Source organism: Antedon mediterranea, chromosome 6 (assembly GCF_964355755.1).
Source record: "Antedon mediterranea chromosome 6, ecAntMedi1.1, whole genome shotgun sequence".
Taxonomy (NCBI): Eukaryota; Metazoa; Echinodermata; class Crinoidea; order Comatulida; family Antedonidae; genus Antedon; species Antedon mediterranea.
In genome coordinates this window covers 18772344-18794841 of record NC_092675.1, presented here as the reverse complement: position 1 = coordinate 18794841, position 22498 = coordinate 18772344, and the positions used below count along the sequence as shown (strand labels likewise).

At 34.9% G+C, this 22498-nt stretch overlaps 3 protein-coding genes across 3 annotated transcripts; 1 reads left to right on the top strand and 2 right to left on the bottom strand.

The window, feature by feature from the left end:
• Nucleotides 1–1613: 1613 nt before the first annotated feature.
• On the top strand, nt 1614–8479 carry LOC140052099 (alcohol dehydrogenase class-3-like). Its single transcript, XM_072097504.1, has 10 exons — nt 1614–1719; nt 2317–2418; nt 3866–4095; nt 4216–4348; nt 4849–4935; nt 5841–5970; nt 7158–7288; nt 7521–7656; nt 7879–8017; nt 8235–8479. Exons 1-10 carry the CDS (start codon nt 1699–1701, stop codon nt 8257–8259), a joined length of 1134 nt encoding a protein of 377 aa, XP_071953605.1. The 5' UTR covers nt 1614–1698; the 3' UTR covers nt 8260–8479.
• Nucleotides 8401–21319, bottom strand: LOC140052098 (methionine aminopeptidase 1-like). The gene is made up of 10 exons (XM_072097502.1): nt 20892–21319; nt 16817–16951; nt 16386–16446; nt 15598–15689; nt 14085–14236; nt 12876–12946; nt 11572–11703; nt 10061–10204; nt 9397–9462; nt 8401–8709 (listed from the first exon to the last, which is right to left on the bottom strand). The coding sequence occupies exons 1-10, from the start codon at nt 20997–20999 to the stop codon at nt 8528–8530; spliced, it is 1143 nt and encodes a 380-aa protein (XP_071953603.1). The 5' UTR covers nt 21000–21319; the 3' UTR covers nt 8401–8527.
• LOC140051721 (uncharacterized) lies at nt 19087–20343 on the bottom strand. Its single transcript, XM_072097016.1, has one exon. It carries the CDS (start codon nt 20341–20343, stop codon nt 19087–19089), a length of 1257 nt encoding a protein of 418 aa, XP_071953117.1.
• Nucleotides 21320–22498: the final 1179 nt, after the last annotated feature.

Genomic DNA, 22498 nt, shown 5'->3' with positions numbered 1-22498 from the left:
ATAAAAACAACACTCTTTATATAATTATTTATATATTATTATTACTGATCAATGATTGATTTTATAGAATGGGATTAGTTTTTAATTAAAAAAAAAGAAAAATCCCAAATTAAAATCAACCCATCAATTTCCTAACAATAACAACAACATAAATGTATCATCTTCGGCATGCATGATAAAGTACCTGGTGCATAATTAAGAAAGTGCGAAGTGAATTTGTGAATTTCTAATAAAAAAATATTGAAACATAAAACATTCCGTCATAGTAAATGTGACTCATCAGGGCCAAATTAATGTTCCCGTAACTCATTTGTTATGAAAACAATGCGACAATCAAACAGGTCTATGGTTTTTACGATCATGTAAATCACTAGATCATGAAGGGTGTGGTGCGGGTCTGCCTATAATTTGTAAGCACTGGGTCCGCCTCTATTTCAAACTTAGATCCGAGTAATAAGCTATCGGTAAGTTGACTCAGCATTAGGGGTTCAAACCTGACTGCTAACAGTGTTGTGTATTTTCTATAGAAAAAGAAACAGTGTGAATAGAAGTGTGAACAATATAACTTGACACCCGGGGCCAATTAGCACTTTTATAACTTGTTTTATTGTCGGATTGTACAATTATATTATATTAACATAATCTGGGCTTTGTTGAAAGCTGCATCCACTAAAAGTTCAAATGTCTGGATATTGTTTTATTAAATGGTAGTTTCACAATATTGATAAATGAATCGAAACTTCTTTAAAGTTCTGTTTGAGAATTTTAACTTTATGAATCCTTTTTCTTTATGTTTGAATGTATCGTCTGTATTTGTTTGTATTGTTTAAGAGGGCCTCTTCACGTCAATGTAGGTAGGTAGAAGTCAGCTGTACTGCTGTACAGTGTTATATCTACTCTTGTAAAAATAAAGTTAAATAAATAAATAAAAGTTGAGCACAGACAATATGAAGTTCTTATTTAAGGATTCGCGCATGACACTTTAGGCCTATAATATTAAATATTATTATATGGTCCCTTTCAACAATGCGACACAATATTGGATAAGAAAATTTAAATGTGTGGCTGGTGGGCAAATAAGTTTAAGGCTTACTCACCAGAAAAGATACAATAAACATATGACGAGTAAGATATATAGTAAGAATATAAAATAAAAAGTAAAAAGACCTAAGTAAAATAAAAAATTTAAAAAGCAAATAAAAAAAAAAACAATAGTATAAATTATTAGATAAATGACCTGAATGACCTAACTACTACTTTGTATTATATTATTTTGCCTAGTTTTTGAAATTCACTTTCATTTTACAAAATATTCATTCTTATCATCTTCGTCTTCAAACAATTGTTTTAAAAATGAATCGTTTCATCCTGATAATTTTGTCATCAGAGTTTTTACATAATATTTATAACAAAAGTATGGTAAATTCCTTAAAACATTTGCCCAAATTATCTTTTTTTATCTTTAAACATAATTTATATTGATATTTGTTATGATTGATATGTTTTATGATACAGTCTCTATTTCAAATGTCGGCCGCTACAGTTTGGTCATGTTTGACTAAACATCCAGGGGTGCATGTCAAAAGGTCATGTTTGCACGTTCTCACTTCCTTTTCGAAAGAAGTACCACACGTTGTTTCACAACACACGGATTGCTCCTGTTAAATTTAACTTTATTTGAAATTCTCAGCATATAGTATGGCGGATACTGTTGGAAAGGTACCCTCAATTCCGTTAATATGTTTTGATTCAAATAACATATCAAGCTGAAGCCTAAATATATACATGTTTTACAAAACTAATGTAATGTATTAATAATTTTTACATTAGTTAGGCGCGCCAAGCCTACTTGCTGGTAGTGGTAGTCTAGGTAGTAGTAGCTGGCTAGATAGATAGAGGGCCTACATTCTACAGGTAGAGACTAGGTTAATAGCCTACTAACCAACAACGAATGGCCTAGATATAGTATAATTTATCAGTAGGTAGGAATATGCTAGCCAGAGGAGGCCTTAAAAAAACAAAAAATAATAACAGCATCTATTTTCAGTTGATTTCCGGACACCATTATTAATTTTAAAAATTGTCACTCAATCCTGCTGAAATGTCATGAGAAAAAAATGTACTGTAAAATGTTCTTAAAGAATTGGTCTAGTAGGCCTACATCAATACTGAATAATTTTAAAACAATTGTATTGATTGCTTAAAATCTATCGAATAAACACCACAGGAGGCATGTAAGATATTTACCTAGCCTAGTATTGGTATTTCCCATCAATTAAAAACAATGTTATGCACATTCTTTTCTATTGTTGACAGCCAATTTCTTGTAAAGCAGCTGTGAGTTGGGAAGCTAAAAAACCTTTAAGTATTGAGACAGTTGAAGTTGCTCCACCAAAAGCAGGAGAGGTTAGGATCAAGGTGAGTTTTCATATTTAATGTCAAAAGGTATCCAAGGGGAGTATTTTCTAAAATGTTATTTACCTATCCTGGAGGATGTTTACAAATAGGTGTTAATATGCCATTTTCACGAAAAGATATCTTTCATTTCGTGAAAAATGTGTATATACGAGTGGGGAAAAAAATAAGACAGTACTCAATCCTGATATTTTCTTGGTGCTGTGGTGAAATGCGCTGCATTTAAAATCAAATTTATCAAATCTAGATTATAAGTGAGAGAGTTTGTGTGTTTGTTTGTTATACAAATTGAATATTACTGCAAGTAACCTTACGGGGTATCAAAATTACCGGGAATATTCTAAACTATATTTGAACATCATCCGCCATCTAGGATCCAAGTTAGGGGCCAAAATGTGGTAAAAATGGCCCACTTTTCCCCACTTTCGTTGTCTGCGTGTAACCATTCATATAGGGTATCAAAATGATCGCAATTTACCGGGATGGTTTTAAACCACATTTCAACAAGTCTAGGGATTTGGTGGGAGAATGGAGTTGGGAAGATGGGTGTGAGAATTGGGGTTCGTGGGATAGTGGGGATTTTGCTTAGGCTTGGGGTAGTCAGCTATCAAATTGACCAGAATTGTGGTAGGAAATTGTTAAAGTATTTTAATTATCCCTGGAAAGGAAGGGGATGGGAGATGGGGGTGAGGATGTAGGCCTATCACCATGACCGAAACTGTACTGGAAATGTTTTAAACTACATTTGAAAACTGCCTCTGAGGTATTATGGGTTGGGAGTAAATGGCTAACATAATTTTTACTGGAATCATCTTAAACACATCACCCAGTATTTGGGGTGTGTTGGGAGGGAGGAGGGGGAGCGGAAATACTGGCATAATGAAGTATATGATTGGAATTGTACTAGGAAAAGTTACTAAATTTGAACTGTCCAGGGGTAGAGTTAAGGTTTGTTAATTGTGGCTGGGATGGTGAGAGGGGAAAGAAGGCTGGGGGGCTGCAGTATTAAAATTAGATATTTTAATTATCAGCCAATATGACAACTATTTACACAGTTTACAACGTACTTAAAACATAGGCCTATCATAGCTATGCATACCACTCTCATTTTGAAGCTGAAGTTGAATTGAATTTGTCCTGGGAAGCATTTGTTTTTAAAAAAGAGTGTGGGGTATTATTGAAGGGTGAGGGGTGGAGGTTGGTGAGTGTAGGGAGATACTGGCGTCGGGTGTTATGTACTGAGAAGGCTTTAAACTAATTTTGAAACCTGCCCTGGTGCGGGTATAATTGCTAGTAAATAATATGAATCAATCAATAAAACATTAACTTTATTTAAACATTGACTTTATTTAAACTTGATACATAATAGATAATATTTTATAATTTTTAGTGAGATGACAATCTGTTTTTGAGGTTAGTATGACTTTCAAATTAACAATCTCTTTATCAGTTGCTTGCTACTGGTGTGTGCCACACAGATGCCTATACACTGAGTGGACAAGACAGCGAAGGAGTCTTCCCATGCATTCTCGGGCATGAGGGCGGTGGTGTCGTAGAAAGCATCGGTGAAGGGGTGACATCTGTTGTACCAGGAGATCATGTCATACCGTTGTACATCCCACAGTGTCGGAATTGCAAGTTTTGCAGGAATGAAAAGACCAACCTTTGTCAGGCAGTCAGGTTTGTAACTATTGATCTGTTTTCAGGACGCAGAGCTCTGGATACCACATCCTTCAGATGCATACACACTCATGTGTTATCATAGGGTAGTCGCTTTGTACCTTTTTTTTCTCTCTTTAGGGCTACTCAAGGTAAAGGCGTGATGCCAGATAGCACGTCACGTTTTACTTGTAAGGGTAAGACTGTCTTCCACTTTATGGGCTGCTCCACTTTCTCAGAGTACACTGTTGTTCCTGAGATTGCTGTTGCTAAGGTAGAGTATTTTTTTACAGCCATGTCAATGTTTTTTCCTAAATGAATTAATTTTATAGAGAAGGTGCGAACATCATTTCAAATAGATTAGTGTGCCTTCTAATTAACATTTTTAACAGTAGTATAGCCTACTGTAGTTGAGTGACCAAGCATATAAAGCCTGGGTGCTGCAAACCATTGACATAATATCAGCACAGGCTTATACTTTAAAGAACTTTTAAGTGCATCTTGCAGAAGACTATGAGGTTGCCCCTGTTTCAGCCCCTGTCAATAGACCAAATTATTTGCACTTAGTGGCTGCAGGTAAAAAATGGGCCAGTTTAGTAAAGATGAAAGTTGTCGTCCACTCATGTGCACATTTCTTCAAGGCACAGATTATTCTCCCCACATTTAATACAACCAAATAATGTGACCGCCGCACATCCATTTTAAATTCATTCAACTTTAGGGAATATAGTTTGAATATGAGATAAATAAATTTGTTTTTAAAACACAATATAGGTAGATGTGGAGGCCCCATTGAACAAGGTATGCCTCCTTGGTTGCGGCATTTCAACTGGTTATGGTGCAGCACTGAACACTGCTAAGGTATATGTTGATTTACTTGTATACTTCAAACAATCTAATAATTATATAAGAAACTTAAAACCAGTGAACTAATTTCATGTCTTGTTTTGTAATATGCATTAGTTTGTATCTATAAATCAATTTTTAAATTTTGCTTAACATGTACGATTTAAGGCCTAGCTACAAGCATGGATTTCAGATATGATATTTGGTTAAATGTACATATATTTAAACTGTGTATCAGAAAACATGATGAAAAACAACATTTCTTCTTAAACATGTGCCTGTATTATATTTTACTTTAATAACAATGTTTAATTGACTCTGTTTTCATTATTTCATTTTGCTGGTATTTATATATCAATCATGACTTTCATTTGTATTGTCTAGGTTAGTCAATTTGTCTAGGTAAACTAGAAAATAATTAGATTGTAATTGCTTTAATAAACCTTAAGTCTCTAGACATTTTATTGATATCCTTGGATATTAAAGTTCAGTTTCCGTTATGTTATACAATACAGTTGTAGGAGTTATTATACAAATTGACTTGGAATCTATGTTATATTATAAAAAATTATTGTTTTACATGAAAACTCATTTAGTTTAGCTTAAATACAAGGCTGCTAATAAACCTCTTTAAATTTAATTTTGAAATTTAATTTCAGCTTTCATTCTATTACACAATTCACAAAAATTCATTTTCAAAATATTTAAAAAATTCAAATTGTTTTCATTACTTTCTCTATCTTAGATAGCAAAACCGTGGATTGTATAATATGTAACATAACATCTTGGAAATTACAATGCAAGATAGCACATTGGGTTATATTTAGCCCTCGCCAACTCCCTCCCCTAATTTCAAAATCCTGTATCTGCCACATTTTTTTATTTTGTCTTCTGTGTTTTATATTAACTTTACATTGTAGGTTGAGGAGGGTTCTACGTGTGCTGTGTGGGGTATAGGAGCTGTTGGAATGGCTGTCATTATGGGCTGCAAAGCAGCTAAAGCATCTAAAATCATTGCTATTGATATCAATCCATCGAAAGAGCAACAGGGTACTTTAGAAAAACATGCTTATTATTTATTATACTATTCTGTTATACAAACTCATTGCTGTTTGTATTTGAGCTATGCGAGTAGTTCTTTTTCCAGCAAACTCCAGAAACAGGACAATTTTGTGGTAACCGGTTAAAAGGTAGTGCAAAATAACCGGTTAAAAACACTCATTTAATTTGGTGTTTGAATGCCATTTAACCGGTTATCGCTGAGCAATTTTTAGCTTCAACACAAAATAACGGTTATTTGATTGACCGATACTGACCTTGAGTCTACACTGCAGTAACGTTTGAATTAACCGCCAGGACCAATTGTATTTTGGGTAATTCCAATTATTTTTGTCGACCACCCACTGATTTAAACCTTTATTTTGGGACAGAAATGCAGTCAATATAAAAATTACATTAAAAAAAAAAAATCGGTTTATTCGGCGCTATGCAGCAGAAACAGACCCTAGTGTCTCAACATCGGCAGGGGTTCGAGTCTCACTCACTCCATGGTTCTGGTGGTAGAACGAGTCTTCTCGGATAAGGACTATAAACCGTAGGTCCAGTGTACACAACTTGCTCGTGTGCACTTTAAAGAATCTAGTACATCTTTCGAGACGAGTAGGGGGTTACCCCGGTGTACTAGTACATCACAGCCACTGATCACCAACTGGGCCCTCTGGGAGATCAGTCTTTGACTGAAGAGGTCACCCAGTATAAAGATAAAACAAACAAACAAAGTCTCCAAGTAAAGTACATGGAATTGTCGTGTTCAGAAGTGGGAGTAGGATTCAGTGTATGCAAACACAATCTATCAGTATTTAATCAATGTGCTTGATCTTGGCATGTGTCCACAACACAAATGTGTGTGTGTAATGAGGTTTATCGCAAATAGCATAGGCGACGCATGATGGCAAGGGTTTGGGAGCAAACGTCACAACGCGCATGTACCAGATTTGTTTTTTGTAGGTATGCATCAGGACGTTTGCTCCCAAACCCTTCCCATCATGCTTTGTGCAATTACATTCATCGTGAAATCAAGCTATTTGCAATAAACCTTGTATCATAAGATCAATGATAAAGTATAAATATGTGAATGGTTAGTTACAATTAAATCTGCTTGAAAAGCTTAAATAAAGCTTGGCTAGCCTTCCATGGTGTGGAAATACAGTGCAACAGTTATGAATTTTATTTTTTAGCACGAGAATTTGGTGCCACCGACTTTGTCAATCCAAAAGACTTGCCCGACGGCACTGTTAAACATCTAGTAGCTATGACTGATGGAGGTCCAGATTTCACCTTTGAATGTATTGGTCTTGTTAAGACTATGGTAAGTGAAGGCATATGTGATCAAAATTTCTGAATTCACCATTGTTGGGAAAAACAATTCATTATACAAAACACATTACACAAAATGATGAACTTTATTTTATGTTACTCCAGAATAATTTCCTAGACTAAACTGTTCTTATTTACATTATTTAACATATAATCTTATCCAACTTCCACCATACTGAAAAAAACAAAACATTTTCGTACTAAACTCACCTTTTTTTGCAAAGAGGGAAGCTTTAGAGTCTAGTCACAAAGGTTGGGGAGTGTCGACCATCATTGGTGTAGCAGGGGCTGGTCAGGAGATCTCTACCAGACCATTCCAGTTGGTTACTGGACGCACTTGGAAGGGAACAGCATTTGGTGGTAAGAAAATTAACCTGGTAGATAGTTTTGCAATCTCATAAAGGTGAATGATACTGAGCTTTTAAGTTAAAATACTTACTCTTTCGTCTGACATAGCTGGACTTCATCAAATCATACGGTTCAGACAACCAATCTTGCTGATTACCAACATGTCAATAGAAACGAAGAGCGAGTTGATTGAAAAATGTAAATAAATAAAACCCCAATATTTGTCTTTAAAAGGTTGGAAGAGTCGTGATAGTGTGCCTAAGCTAGTTACCGACTACATGTCTGGAACTGTAAAGGTAGACGAGTTTGTTTCGCATGAGATGTCCCTGGACAAGATAAATGAGGCATTTGACCTTATGCATGCTGGCAAAAGGTAAGTGTGTTTGTCTAGTGTCCCGATTCTAGAGTTCACATTTACACTCTTGTGTTTGTTTAAAACATGAATGCTTCTTGTATGATCAAAACATTCCTTTGTGTTGTGCCAGACAATAATTTACCCCCTTGTTCATAGAAGACGAACTGTGTGCTAATTCTTTTAAACTGGTATACATGATTATGATTTCTGTTTTTTTTTTCTATTTTTTTTACAGCGTGCGTACAATCATCAATTTCTAAAAAGAAAGAGACATTGTGTCTAATAAGGTCAAGTTTAACGAGAAATAATGGAAAACAATACTACTTTATAGATTGTTAAATGTCGCATTTTAATTGATTTATAAGTATGTTTACACATATTCTGAAATACTAATTTTGAGAAGGGGTAAAGATATATTACTTAGACAGTACAATAATATATTTTCAGAGAGACAGTAAAATTAAAGAAAACAAAGATAAACCTTGTCTTAGTTTTATTTATTTGTATTCAAATAAATGCATGAAATAATTAAGCATTCTCTTTATCTAGTTGATCTAAGAAATGACCTCGTCTATTTTGTTCTGGTCGTATAGTGAGTATTTCGCATCCTGTTTCCGTGACAACAAGTGTGTGCTCAAACTGTGCTGAACGTTTACCATCTTCTGTGACTGCCGTCCAATTATCTGGCCATGTTCGGTCTTTCCATGTTCCTGAAATTACAGTTTGAAACTTAAGCCTTGTCTACACTCGCTATCAAACTTTATGCGACAACAAAATGTGATGTGCCCATATATGGACACATTTTTTTGTCAAATTAGTTTGATGGTTTAGAAAGAGCTTAAGACTGCCCACTCGTCTGAACAAGTTACTTTAATTTTACTACAGACATTTTACTCCTGCATTATATATAGTGTTACTTCTATGTAAAAAAGGAATTAATAAGAGGTTTTTATGGAGGTAGAAGTACGCTATACAATTTACAATATCAAAATCTATCTTTATTGACATTAAGAACATTTTCTTCAACCTCCAAGGTCAGCAGACAACCTACGTTTAGACATCTGGTCACAGTGCATTATCGGTAGCCACGCTTCACCCTAAAGCGTGGTTCCCACTAGCGACGCAAGGACGTAACGCAACGTAAGTGAATTGACTAATCACAAGCGATGGCTTATTCGCTTGTGATTGCGGACTGTCTATAACTTCGCTTGTCATTGGTTAAAACGCTTGCGTTTACGTCCTTGCATTACGTTCTAGTGGGAACCAAGCTTAAGTTATACCTCGGACATAGGAAGTATCCCCCTTGTATTCGATGGCGAGTGGAGTGAATAACACATACATCATCATATTCATCATTCAAAAAACACCGTTTTCTATTTTAGTATTGTATATCTTACCTGCCGAAATCATTGGTTCAATTGTAAATACATGCCCCGGTTTCATCACGCCAATTGCTTTGTTTTCTAATAAATAAATTGGATTAATGGTTAAAATGTGTAGGCATACAGTACCGCAACATGACATGAACATTCAAAATTCAGTAATCAATAAACCAATTTACAGTACAATCACTTCTGATGGTTCCCTATTGGATAACGCACCAATTTATTAGTGAAGTAATGTTTCAGTCGCGTAAAACACACATGTACATTTGCCCGTTTCCTTTATCCGTTAGGGGGTATTTGTAAAACAATTGATGATGTAGATATTATAGTTGATATAGCGAATCAAACTTTGTCTAGTTAAACAGCATGTACAATTACGGAATGTAGAATTTCTTCTTTTTATGAATTTTAAGAATATCGATATATGGCCTGATGAAAGATGTTTTATTCTTAACAGTTATAGACAATCTTTTAGATAAGTCAAAGATGCTCTCCAGGTGGAATGTCATCATGAGATGAGTAGTAGTAATTAGTACAGCTTTCTTTTTTTTTTTTATTAATTTATATGTAATTTTACTTTTTACTATGGACTAGAAATTCCGAAATAAAAGATTGAATGGAATTATTTGAAAAAGAATTTATGTAGGAAACCTATTGTTGTTACAGTAATACTTACTAGCATAGTGTGGTACATTTGGTGCTGTATGAAACAAGCGATGAATTCCATGTCCACAATATGTACGTACAACAGAGCATCCATTGGTCTGTGCATGCTTCATTATGGTGTTACCGAGCTCACGATAACGAACTCCTGGTCTCACTGCAATTATTGCATATATAAAACAGAATTTCAATGAGTATTCTAATTGTAGATAATGTTCAATCTATATATAGCGCAAAATGCAGGGCACCTCTAAGCGCTGAACAATCAACAGAAATGTAAAAAGAACTAAATTAATTAATGTTGGAAGTGCAAATTAAAATGGTGGGATTTGAGGAGTTTTATATGATTTTTTACTCCACTGTACAAACCATAGTAGTAGGACAGTTTCATTCCACAAGTAGTAAATGTTTCAACACACTCTACTATAGGAAACAATATAAATAATAATGTTTCATGGCATTACTAAACAGGTTTATTTAATGACCATGCTTGTATGCATTTAAACCTGCTTTATAGTTAGTTAATCCAATAAAGAGTGAAATTAATCCCCTTTCTCACAGAGCTGTGTGCCAGGAATATGCGGGAATATACCATTTCCATGCCGGTATGGTTTTCTGTGAGAACGGGTCGTCTTAGCATCATGCCGGCATCGACATGACCTGCTTTAGACCTAGTAATATTACTAGGGATATTCCCCGCAATGCCAGACGGGCATTCTGTGAGAACGTAACGCCGTTATATTCCGGGGTTATATTTAATTCCCCGTCGAGGCTTTGACACCTTGCGCGGTCAAGTGTATCACTTTGGCGCCGATTAAATTAAATTAACAATAATAATGTCGAACTGGAGGGATAAAGAGATAAGAGAGCTGCTTAACATAAGGGGACAAGAAGAAATTTGTAGCATAATCTATAGACTATAGGCCATTCATAGCTCTTTGTTTGTTGGTGCCTGACCCTTCGTCGCCTTGTAAATTGTACAGCCTTCTAAGGTGTTTTACAGATTGCTGATGACGGCTAATTAATTGCTGTACCTGTATAATATATGCACAATATAGCATGTATTGCATAAATATTCTATAAAGGAAGATTATTATAATATGTAACTTATAATTCGCCGCCATATATCGCTAGACAAAAATAATAACAATAAAGGACGCCCTCAATAATTATTTTGTCAGAGACTTTTTATTGGCCGAATATGCCAGACTCCTTTCTCACAGAAAGCCGGTATATACCGGTTATATATTTCCGGCACAATAGTCCGATGAGAATGGGTATATGCCGGTAACGATACCGGCAAGACGCCAGCATAATACCAGTATATTGTAGGCACATCTGTGAGAAAGGGGCTAACCCACTGGACTCAAAATTAAATGTTAGGTTATGTTTTCACCCCTGTATGTATGTGGGTAGTTTATCTATGGTTTTATCCTCTCCTGACAGGCTGTATATTAAATAGGAGAAAAAGCTAACGATCGTGAACAATTTAATTTTGTTAATTGGTTTATAATAAAAACTGACCTTCATCTATTGCCTGCATTAGACAATCATATGCCACTTTTACAAGGTTTTTACTTCCTTCATCAACTTTACCGACAAAAAAAGTTTCATTTAGATCGCCATGGAATCCTTTGTAATACACTGTAATGTCAACTATAAAGAAACGTAAATTGCTACAGTATAAAACTGTCATTTATATATTGTCATGAATAATTCATAAACAAATCTGTCTTAATCGAACTAGTACCAGGTGCTTTGTGTTCTTGTTAATTCCCTAAATACATAAACAAATCATTTCAAAACACATTTACTTTATTTCTTGGGTGTTCATCATACAAATTCTAATGCATGTAATTATATATAATAAGTTATTCCATAATCTTTATATTGCCTGTGGATGTTCATGTTGTGACATTTTGCACTTACACATACTTAGGCTTTTAAGATACAAAATAAAACAAATTTATCCCCAGGCAATAAGCATTAATTTAAATTTTTTCCGATACTGTAATATTTAAGATTGCAAATTTCAAATACTAGATAGTTGTGATACGTGATGGATTCTTTGACGAATAAACAATCTAAACAACCTCAAGGAATATTCGGACATTACATTTTAAACTATTTAGTACCCGCACACAACCAGTTGGGAATACCACATAGTTAATGAGACCTTTAAAAAAAGTATAAATTTAATCCTACTTTGGCAGAAATATAAAGTAATTAATCGAATTCACTAGCTAAAAAACTTGATTTTAAACAACTTGAAACAGAATAGTATTATCGTGTGTTATCGTTTTTTTTCTTTAAAATTAACCTTGTCTTATACATCATTTCTTGGCAATCCATTGACTATACATGGTGACATACTGTAGGCTTCATTTATACAATACATCTGATAGCCATTTTGTATGTTTACGAAACAAATATATTCATTTTTAGTTAAATCCCCAAGACCTGCAATTGTTGTCGTTTTGTAAAAATAATGTACATAAATATATATATAATTTTAATTTGAAACGATAAAGATGAGGAAATCTGTGAGAATGAGAAAAAGTCGCCCCAACCAAGACTCAAACTCGGACTGCCTGCTTGATATGCAGATGTCCTAACCATTAGACCACTGGGGCTTTCATGGTATTGTTCGAACTCGATTGGATAGCGACTCTTTAACACTCTCGGCGTGGTACGGCGGAACAGCACTAGTCCTCAGTTGTACGCACGCGCAACAGAGATCAAATTGATACGCACTCATCTTTCAGTATTTTTATTCACGAGGCGAAACTTAGAAAATATTCTAATTATTGAAAAACACCTGTACATACTGTTCACAATGTCTCCATCTTCTAATGGTCTTCCATCAGGTATTCCATGACATATAACTTCATTAACAGAGCTACAAATAAAAAACACACACAATTTAAACTTGACCTTTGATCCTGAAAATCAAAAGGTAAAAATATTACCAACCTTTGAACTTAGGAGGGATATTCCTCCTCTGACCTCATAACACCAAAAATGAAATGCAGGAAGCTTCTACCTACAGATGCTACACAACTTTTACATTACAAGCTAAATTTGATGATAGTTTATAGTATATATTAGGGAATATCACAGTGACAACCAACATGTTCAACGCCATACACGTTTTAAATCAAATTTGCAACCTTTCAAAATTCTAGGAAACTATCAATAAAATGTGTAGTTATTAATTATCAACAATAAATCATTGAGGTTAGGTGTATCCGATAAAGTTTCTAAACGATTCAAATTGCAAAAAATAGAAATTCATCTGCACTCTGTCTACTGTAGAAATTCTATACTGTTAACATACTGAAAGGCTATACTTAATACAAATGCTGCACAAACTAAAATGACATCTTGGCTCTCCTTAACATCGCAGCACTTAAATACGTTTCAAATAACAAAAGAATAAATATAGCAAGCAAACATTACTTAAATTATCATCTTTTATTTGACCTTTAAAAATAAGTGTTATACCTAAAAAAAAAACACACCTATTGAAAAGTTAAAATTCAAAAGATGATTATTCCTTTTAAACGATAAATCAACAATTGAATGTCAAATAAAAACTAAAATGTCATCTGATTGACAGATTTAAATAAAGTGCACACTAAAGAACCGTGGGCGGACTTTGCATGGACTCCAATATTGACGATTGTCACTGTCAGAATTTGTTATTGGCAAGTATACAGTATTTAATCACAAAGTACATTAAAACCATTATCAATAAACCCATTAACCTTAGAACATCTATGACATTTCTGACAATCATCTTGCTGGTGATAAATACTCTTTTTTTTTAATCAAAAACCCTAGATCCCCATTGCATTACGTTTAAGCTGTTGTATTGTAGTTTTTTCTAAACATTTAATTATTACAAACATACAACGTAACCAGGGGCATATCTAGCTTTTGGCCTACTGTTAATGCAAGTTTAAATGTATTATTCAACATACAGTATTCATGACACTTTTTACTAATTCAAGCTTGTTTAAATAAAATATCCTTACGTGCAACAAGATTTTGGAAACTGGTGGTAATTTAACGGTGAAGGATAACAGTTGCGTTCCATACAAGCATCATGAACTATTTGATCTATTTCGTCGGTAGTCACGCCAACTTTAACTGCACTATATGCAATGTCTAAAACTTCTCTCCCTAACTGAAGAAAACGTAAATAAAAATATTCATGATTAAAACATATTGAATGGCGGATCAAGAATTTTGAAACAGAAGGGCTTAGGGCCTAACAATTGTAAAATGAAGTGCTGCATTTAACATAATGTCCTATCTTTTTGCATTGTACATTCACATTTTAGGAAGAGTTAGTGAGAGGGGCGAGGATGGTGTCCCCTGAACCCGCCTTATAGCAAGGAAAATAAATTAAGAGTTTATTTTTTTGGCACCACAACAGCATGCAAGGTCTAATGAATCAATCATTCATTAATACTACTCCATCAACTATTAATAACACTCTTTAACATTAACTCTCTCGTTTAAATTGAAGGCCTGTGGGGAAACAAAAAGTTAAGTTAAATTTAAGATAAATTGCAGCCATTTTACTTGTATCTTTGGGCAACATCATATATTTGAAATATAAAACATAGTATGAAGAGAAATATAAAACATTATTTTGGTTGTTGAGTGTGTTCTGCAATACATTATGCTTTGTTTTGAATGTAGCTGAAGAATGGGACAAAAGTGAAACTAAATTAAGTTAAGATTTTAAATGGCAGCCATTTTACTTGTATCTTTGGGCAAAATCATATATTTAAAAAATATGAAACATACTGTATAAAGATAAATATATTTTGGTTGTTGATTGTATATTGTGCAATACATCAATGCTTTGAACATAGCTAAATAATGGCAAAATAATACAACTAAATAAATTAATAAATAAATTAAAAACAGCAAAAATAAATGTTGTTTTGCATACCATCGGCAGGAGTTTGAATTGTGAAAATCAAAGATAGACATTAAAATATATTATACTTCTTGCCAACTGTGAGTCTTGTCAGTTGCAATTATGGGGCTTTTCTGGCTATAAGGTATTTACCAGGGTAAGTTTTCACACAGTTACATTTTATATACAGAGTATCACGTATGAAACATAAAGATACATTTTAATATTTAAAAAAACATGCAAATTTCCTCCCTGACTTAGGAACAGTTTGCAATATTATACCATATTAGTATTGCATTTCTAGCAAATTTAAGTCTTAATGGAAATTTTCCAGATCCATGTTTTCATCGTATTATATTATAATACCGTACTTCAAGATTTTAATGTATATCTTATATGAAATACAAACAAAAGAAAAAAACAATAAATAAAACATGCCTCTAAAGCTCTGTCTACACTCAAAATGTATGTGATATGGACACGATGACATTATATCACTACCAAACTTTGGCATATTACCATATTTGGGCAATTCACAGGAACAATTTTTTTTGTCAAACTAGTTTGATAGTGTAGACGAAGCTTTACTGAGAAATATTTCCATTGCAATTACTCACTCGGCATGTCTCTCGAAGGATTTCTATTTCTTCTGAACTTAGCACCTTAATCTGTGTACTCCCTCTAACTGCCATCTCACTAGCAGGATAACCTATTATAAACGCATCATTCAAAACTCATTATCATCAACTGCATGTTATTTTCACATAAATGTTATAATAATAAATAAATAATAATAAATAACATTTATAAAGCGCAAGAGACAAAGATTTTAAAGCGCTGTGTTTTCCAAGATCTGTGCAAGTAGTAGCGTGTGATTATGCTTCTCTGAAGAGATGAGTTTTGAGTTTAGTTTTAAATGTGATTACAGATTTTGATGAGCGTATTTCGAGGGGTAGAGTGTTCCAGAGTTTTGGGGAAGCGACAGCGAAAGCACGATCACCGTAAAACCGAGTTCTGGAACGGGGTCCAGGTTTAAGAAGAAGTCTGCTGGATGAACGAAGCGTAGAGTTTGTTGACAGAGTAATGATGTCACATATGTAGGCTGGAGCACATCCGTTGATGGCCTTATATGTCAGCAACAGGATTTTAAAACGAATGCGCTGCTCTACAGGCAACCAGTGTAAGTCACGTAATAACAGATAAAACTCCTCATTAAGAACAAACCCTTATTTTTATCATTGTGATTTTACTTATATTTCATGTTCTTGAATATTATAACTTAAATATACATGTCTACTGTGACAATAGAATGTAAAGACATTGTAATTTGTACGCTATCAAATAAAACCCAGAAATACCGAGGTTTAAGACAATCATAAAAATAGAAGTACTCATTCATTCTTACCTTTCACATCAGAGGCATAATCAGGTTTATCTATCTCTGGTAGAACTTCTCTTTTGGGTGACTATAAAAATAAATAATATAAAACATCTTAAAACCATAATTGTGGACAATGTATTTTGTCTTGTATCAGGGTTTGAATTGTGAAAATAACGATAGAAATTAAAATCTATACTTGTTGTACTTGTAAGTTTTAGTTGTATACATAGTCCCAGACAAGGGACATTGCCATTATGGGACTGTTCCAACATAGATTTTTACTTGTGGTATGTTGGTTCCTACCTGTAGTAAGTTGGTAATAAACATACTCTGGTAAATAACTAAGTGTGAATAGCCCTTATGTTAGAAATAAAACAATAAACATCATAGAGGTGTGGACAGTACTTGGACATGGTCAGGGACAATTATGCTAGAAATGTTTAGTGTATACTTACAACTATATGTGGTCTTAGTGGTCCTGAGTACACATACCCAGGCCAGGGGTTTGCATTTTCCTTTGCCATATGATCTTTCATTCTCTGTTTTTTATGTACAGCCTTGTGAACTGCCCAGTTGGCTTTGAAACAGTCCTATGGAATACAGATTCAAATAAAAACAAAGAAACATTCATTAATCATAGATTACCTCCGCCAAGGAGGTATATGTAATCAGTTGCGTGTGTTTGTTTGTTAGCAGGATTACTCAAAAACTAATGACAACATCTTTCCCAAAATGAAAATACAGATAGATATGTGGTCAAGGACTACTCCATTTTAGAGGCAATCCGGACCACGGTCCCAATTCTGGACCACTTTTGAAAATTATTTTCAGACTTGCTAGTGTTAAAAGATAGGACAGAAATTTCAAAAGTCGGTGGGCAGTCTTAAAGTAACAAGTAAACTCAAATTGTATTTTCTTGAGAACTACTTGTCCAATAAACTTCATTTTTGTATAAGCGGCAAGAATTATATTTTGTGATTTGTAATTTTAAAACATAATTAGATTTAATGTACAAGTTTGTTTATGCGAGTAGTTTAAAAAACCCTATTTATTTTCAAATTCATTCGTTTGTTTTTTGCGTTTCCGTTCTATTGTTATTCGGCTGAAGCTATTGTTAGTTGAAAGGCGGGTTACATAACCTTTACACCAAACTCGCACATGTTTGTAGTGAAATTAGCCTTAGCCACACACAGCATTAAGACACACATTTTCCGGTGACTAAATCTGATATAGAAGAATTTTACAGTGGGTGGAAGTATGCACTCTCGGAGTGGCTTTCTAGTAAATCTGTATGTATTGTAGATAGTTATCTTTCAAAAGAATTAACGATAACATTTAACCAGAACCCAATTTTTGACTGAGAATGACAATTTGGGTCAAAATGAATAAAAAAATTATGTGACATTAACTATTTAAGAATTTAAAAAAAAAACAAATTACAGTGTTTTTCCAGGGGGAAAATATATCTTTAATATATTTATTTATTCCTTTCGGTGAAACATGAAAAGGTAGCACTGAGGAGACACAAGAACTGTCAAAGACAACTATTGCCAAAGGGCGTGTCAAAGGGCGTGTCAAAGGGCGTGTCTTTCCAACCAACAAACAATACAAGCACAATAAATTATTACAAAAATAGACTAAGTACAATAATACAGTTAGTTAACACTCATGCCAATAGGGAATCAAATGTTTCCATGACCAGTTCAACAAGCTTACATATCTTCCAAGAAAATTAGTAATTTTAACCACAACAATATTTTATAATTTAGGGACGTAAATGAACCCAGGAATGAACATTGAATTTGACATTTTACTTTTCAAACTAAAGACCAAGCAAAGATTACTTAAATAATACTACAGAGAATAAAATGAATAACAAAGACATATTTCAGACCAACTTTAAGAGCATTACATGTAAATTGATGACAATGAATTTTGTTTTCCTAGCAAATGCAATCTTTATTTGGCACATATAAACAGCTTTATGTCTTATTGCACTAAATTTAATACAAATAAAACCATTTATCATCATATACAAGCAATTCAACTTACAAGACAAAGAATTTTTCACTCTAGAATACATTATCAATTTACAATGATACTTATTGTACTATAAGATTTAAATCTCATTTGTAAATAGTCACTTTTAAAAACACAGTTTCAGTTTGAATACAGTTTTTAAGATATGAATCATATCTTGTATGGCAGACAACATGACACTACCAGATTTAAGAGCAGTATCTTGTATTTGGATAATATCCCCATGTGGTGATTTACAATGTCTAAATCCATACAATAACAATTTAATGTATGCATTTTAACTTTCTAGTCATGGTTCTAAACTTACACTGTAGCATTAATTCAAAATCCTATTAAATTCCATAAAAAAAACTCACATTCAAAAGGTATTACAATACCAGTAATGGAACAATGAATGGTTTGATATGATTTATATTATTGAAAGAGATTTAGTGACAATTTTGAACTGTGATTACATCACTAAAAGTTGGGTTTATTGTAAACAAATTTGGAAATCTCTATGTTGTATGCAGTAAAGTATAGGAAAAATGTGTAAAAACCATAAAAATAATGTGTAAAAACCATAAAAAAAACACATTTACTGAAGATTATTAAAAACTTACAAAGCCAAAAAGAAGAGAGAGCGAGAAGCTCACACATACTGGGCCTGTGCCCTACACAATTTTTAGTATATTTTTTAGGTTATTCATGATATTTTGTTTTTAAATTGTGCAGCTAGATAATCTGTCCACAACCCATTTGAAAAATTCTGCTTCATTTTATGACATGATACAGTATATTTTCCAAAGCTCCAACAACTATCACTTTTAATGTTTGTGTTTGACATTGTAGCGAGTGTAGCCAGTGGTTGGCATTCAAGCGAGTGTAGCCAGCGGTTGGCATTATGGCGAGTGTAGCCGGTGGTTGGCTTTGTTGCGAGTGTAGCAGTTGGTGTTGTGGTGAGGGTAGTGGTTGGCGTTGTGGTGAGTGTAGTGGTTGGCGTTGAGGCGAGTGTAGCGGTTGGTGTTGTGGTGAGTGTAGAGCAGTTGTTTTGTGGAGTGTTGTAAGTTGGCATTATGGCGAGGGTAGTGGTTGGTTTTGTGGTGAGTGTAGTGGTTGGCATTGTGGCGAGTGCAGTGGTTGGCATTATGGCGAGGTTAGTGGTTGGCATTGTGGCGAGTGTAGTGGTTAGCATTGTGGCGAGGGTAGTGGTTGGCATTGTGGCGAGTGTAGTGGTTGGCGTTGTGGCGAGTGTAGTGGTTGTCATTGTGGAGAGTGTAGTGGTTGGCATTGTGGCGAGTGTAGTGGTTGGCATTGTGGCGAGTGTAGTGGTTGGCGTTGTGGCGAGTGTAGTGGTTGTCATTGTGGAGAGTGTAGTGGTTGGCATTGTGGCGAGTGTAGTGGTTGGTTTTATGGCGAGGGTAGTGGTTGGTTTTGTGGCGAGTGCAATGGTTGGCATTATGGCGAGGTTAGTGGTTGGTTTTATGGCGAGTGTAGTGGTTGGCATTGTGGCGAGTGCAATGGTTGGCATTATGGCGAGGTTAGTGGTTGGCATTGTGGCGAGTGTAGTGGTTAGCATTGTGGCGAGGGTAGTGGTTGGCATTGTGGCGAGTGTAGTGGTTGGCGTTGTGGCGAGTGTAGTGGTTGTCATTGTGGAGAGTGTAGTGGTTGGAATTGTGGCGAGTGTAGTGGTTGGCATTGTGGCGAGTGTAGTGGTTGGCATTGTGGCAAGTGTAGTGGTTGGCATTGTGGCGAGTGTAGTGGTTAGCATTATGGCGAGTGTAGTGGTTGGTTTTGTGGCCAGTGTAGTGGTTGGCACTGTGGCGAGTGTAGTGGTTGGTTTTGTGGCGAGTGTAGTGGTTGGCATTATGGCGAGTGTAGTGATTGGCATTATGGCGAGTGTAGTGGTTGGTTTTGTGGCGAGTGTAGTGGTTGGTTTTGTGGCGAGTGTAGTGGTTGGCATTGTGGCGAGTGTAGTGGTTGGTTATGTGGCGAGTGTAGTGGTTGGCATTATGGCGAGTGTAGTGGTTAGCATTATGGCGAGTGTAGTGGTTAGCATTATGGCGAGTGTAGTGGTTGGCATTGTGGCAAGTGTAGTGGTTGGCATTATGGCGAGGGTAGTGGTTGGCATTGTGGCGAGTGTAGTGGTTGGCATTGTGAAGGATGTGCTCCATTGCAAAACCACTTTTTTTACTGACCATCGTAAAGTTGGCAGACATTTATTAATACTCACCATTTCCCCAAAACAAAGTAGGCCTAGTAAGACATTTTTAAATTGGTAATCTATCTATAGGCCTAATGTTATTCTTTATATTATGTTATACCTTTAATTTATAGCAGCCAGAAGCTTTGATATGGTACCACATAGGCCTCTAGGACCTATTAGTATTACTACTACTAGGCTAGCTCTAGATCCCATAAATGTTAGTCTTTAATCATAGCAATAACAATAACAATGGCATGGCAATATGGAAGGAATCTAGGAATCTATTCTATGCATGAATTAGTTACCTGTGAGCAGAAATATGAACCGTCGATGCTTAATTTAATGCATGTTGGGCATTGCAAGCGTGATTCTTTTCCACATCCATCTGTTTCGCATATTCGTGCACCCGACATACTGTTTTGGCCTGTCAACCAGATCACTTAGGCCTAGACACACTGACCCAATCTCAGTCCGGGAGGGAAGAGCTGGCTCCCCGCCGACGAACAAACAGTAGGGCGGTATAGCCAGTCGGCCGCCTAGCCTATTCTAAACAACTTATGAGGCTTAGCCTAGTATATATAATAGTACAGTCAACCAAATTTAACATCTGAACATATATGGTTTTTTCCAACGAATATATAACATCAGACGTAAACAATTTGTAGCCGATATGCTACGATTTTATGTTACCCTAGGCCCACCACACACATGAGGATACGAAACACGGCGGCGACGAGCGAGAGGAGGAGAGAGAGAGCTAGTATTCGATTTTAGGTTGTCGCTGGCGGCGCAATTTTTGTAAAACCTATATAATAAATGTATAATGTCTCCGAATTTTGTATATTGTTTTATTTTTTCGCGCGCCGCTCCTTCTTGAGAATTATAGTTTTGTTTACTACGGCTGAAAAATGTGTATTTGGAAACTAGGACTGGACATGCGCACACCCCTAAGAACGTCTGGGATAATAGAGTCTATGAAAACATTTGCTGATTGAAATGCGCGGCATTTTTTGTAAGAAATATTTATTGTTTTATCGTATATATTTTTTTTTAAATATTTGTGAATTATATTTTTTGAGACGAAAAAATGAAACGAAATAAAATACACGGGTGTCCTACCATAAATACTAGGCCTACTATGAAACCATGGAACTCGTTAGTTTTAAAATGATGTTGGATTCTGTGGGATAAAGAATTAGAACAAGGGATTTTAGAAGTAGGCTAGGATTAGTATTCATTTAATTGAAATTGTAACTTCTATCCATCCATTAGAAAGCATCTTAATGACGCGGAGCCAATTACTTTGTGGTCTAGAACCGATTATAGGGAATGTTTAGTCATAGGCCTACACCTCCCTGGTATGCATGTGAGCCCCTTGCATGAGGGTGATGATCACCATCAATTATGACACTGTCAAACATGCACCTTTAGAGCTGCTGTGACATACTCACACCAGCACATTTGGAATGCAATACAACCCCAAACCTGTACTTTTATCGTTTTCGCTCATTGTACTTTTGCAAACCTAGCTAATAACATAATTAGTAATAAGAATCAATAGAATAATTAATCTTGCAGAACCATCACGACTTATAAATAAACAAACCTATCTAATCATTGATGATTGCATGCTTGGAGTATGTTCTTATTACGGAAACCCGTACAGTTTTAAACTGTTAAAGTTAAGAGATTTAACCAATTCAGCCAGTTATCGTGTATATCTAAAGTGATTTTTTTCTATATGCCTAGTCCTGAATTCACAAACCGAATTACATTTACTTTTTTAGCTCTGGAAACTACTATTACAAGCAATGGAAGAACGATAACATATTAGAAAGTGTTATTGCATCTATATATAAATTTACGTAAGAGCAAAAATTGGGTAAATCGCGCGTTACTTCTATAATGTTTA

Excerpts from the sequence above, each read along its gene's own strand:
- LOC140052098 (XM_072097502.1), bottom strand. The coding sequence starts at position 20,999 with ATGTCGGGTGCACGAATATGCGAAACAGATGGATGTGGAAAAGAATCA. Across the intron at positions 16,447-16,816 it reads CACTAAGACCACATATAGTT|TCACCCAAAAGAGAAGTTCT; the intron begins GTAAGTATACAC and ends TTATTTTTATAG. Across the intron at positions 11,704-12,875 it reads AGATGGAGACATTGTGAACA|TTGACATTACAGTGTATTAC; the intron begins GTATGTACAGGT and ends GTTTCTTTATAG.
- LOC140051721 (XM_072097016.1), bottom strand. The coding sequence starts at position 20,343 with ATGCCAACCACTACACTCGCCACAAAACCAACCACTACACTCGCCACA.
- LOC140052099 (XM_072097504.1), top strand. The coding sequence starts at position 1,699 with ATGGCGGATACTGTTGGAAAG. Across the intron at positions 5,971-7,157 it reads TCCATCGAAAGAGCAACAGG|CACGAGAATTTGGTGCCACC; the intron begins GTACTTTAGAAA and ends TTTATTTTTTAG. Across the intron at positions 7,657-7,878 it reads GAAGGGAACAGCATTTGGTG|GTTGGAAGAGTCGTGATAGT; the intron begins GTAAGAAAATTA and ends TGTCTTTAAAAG.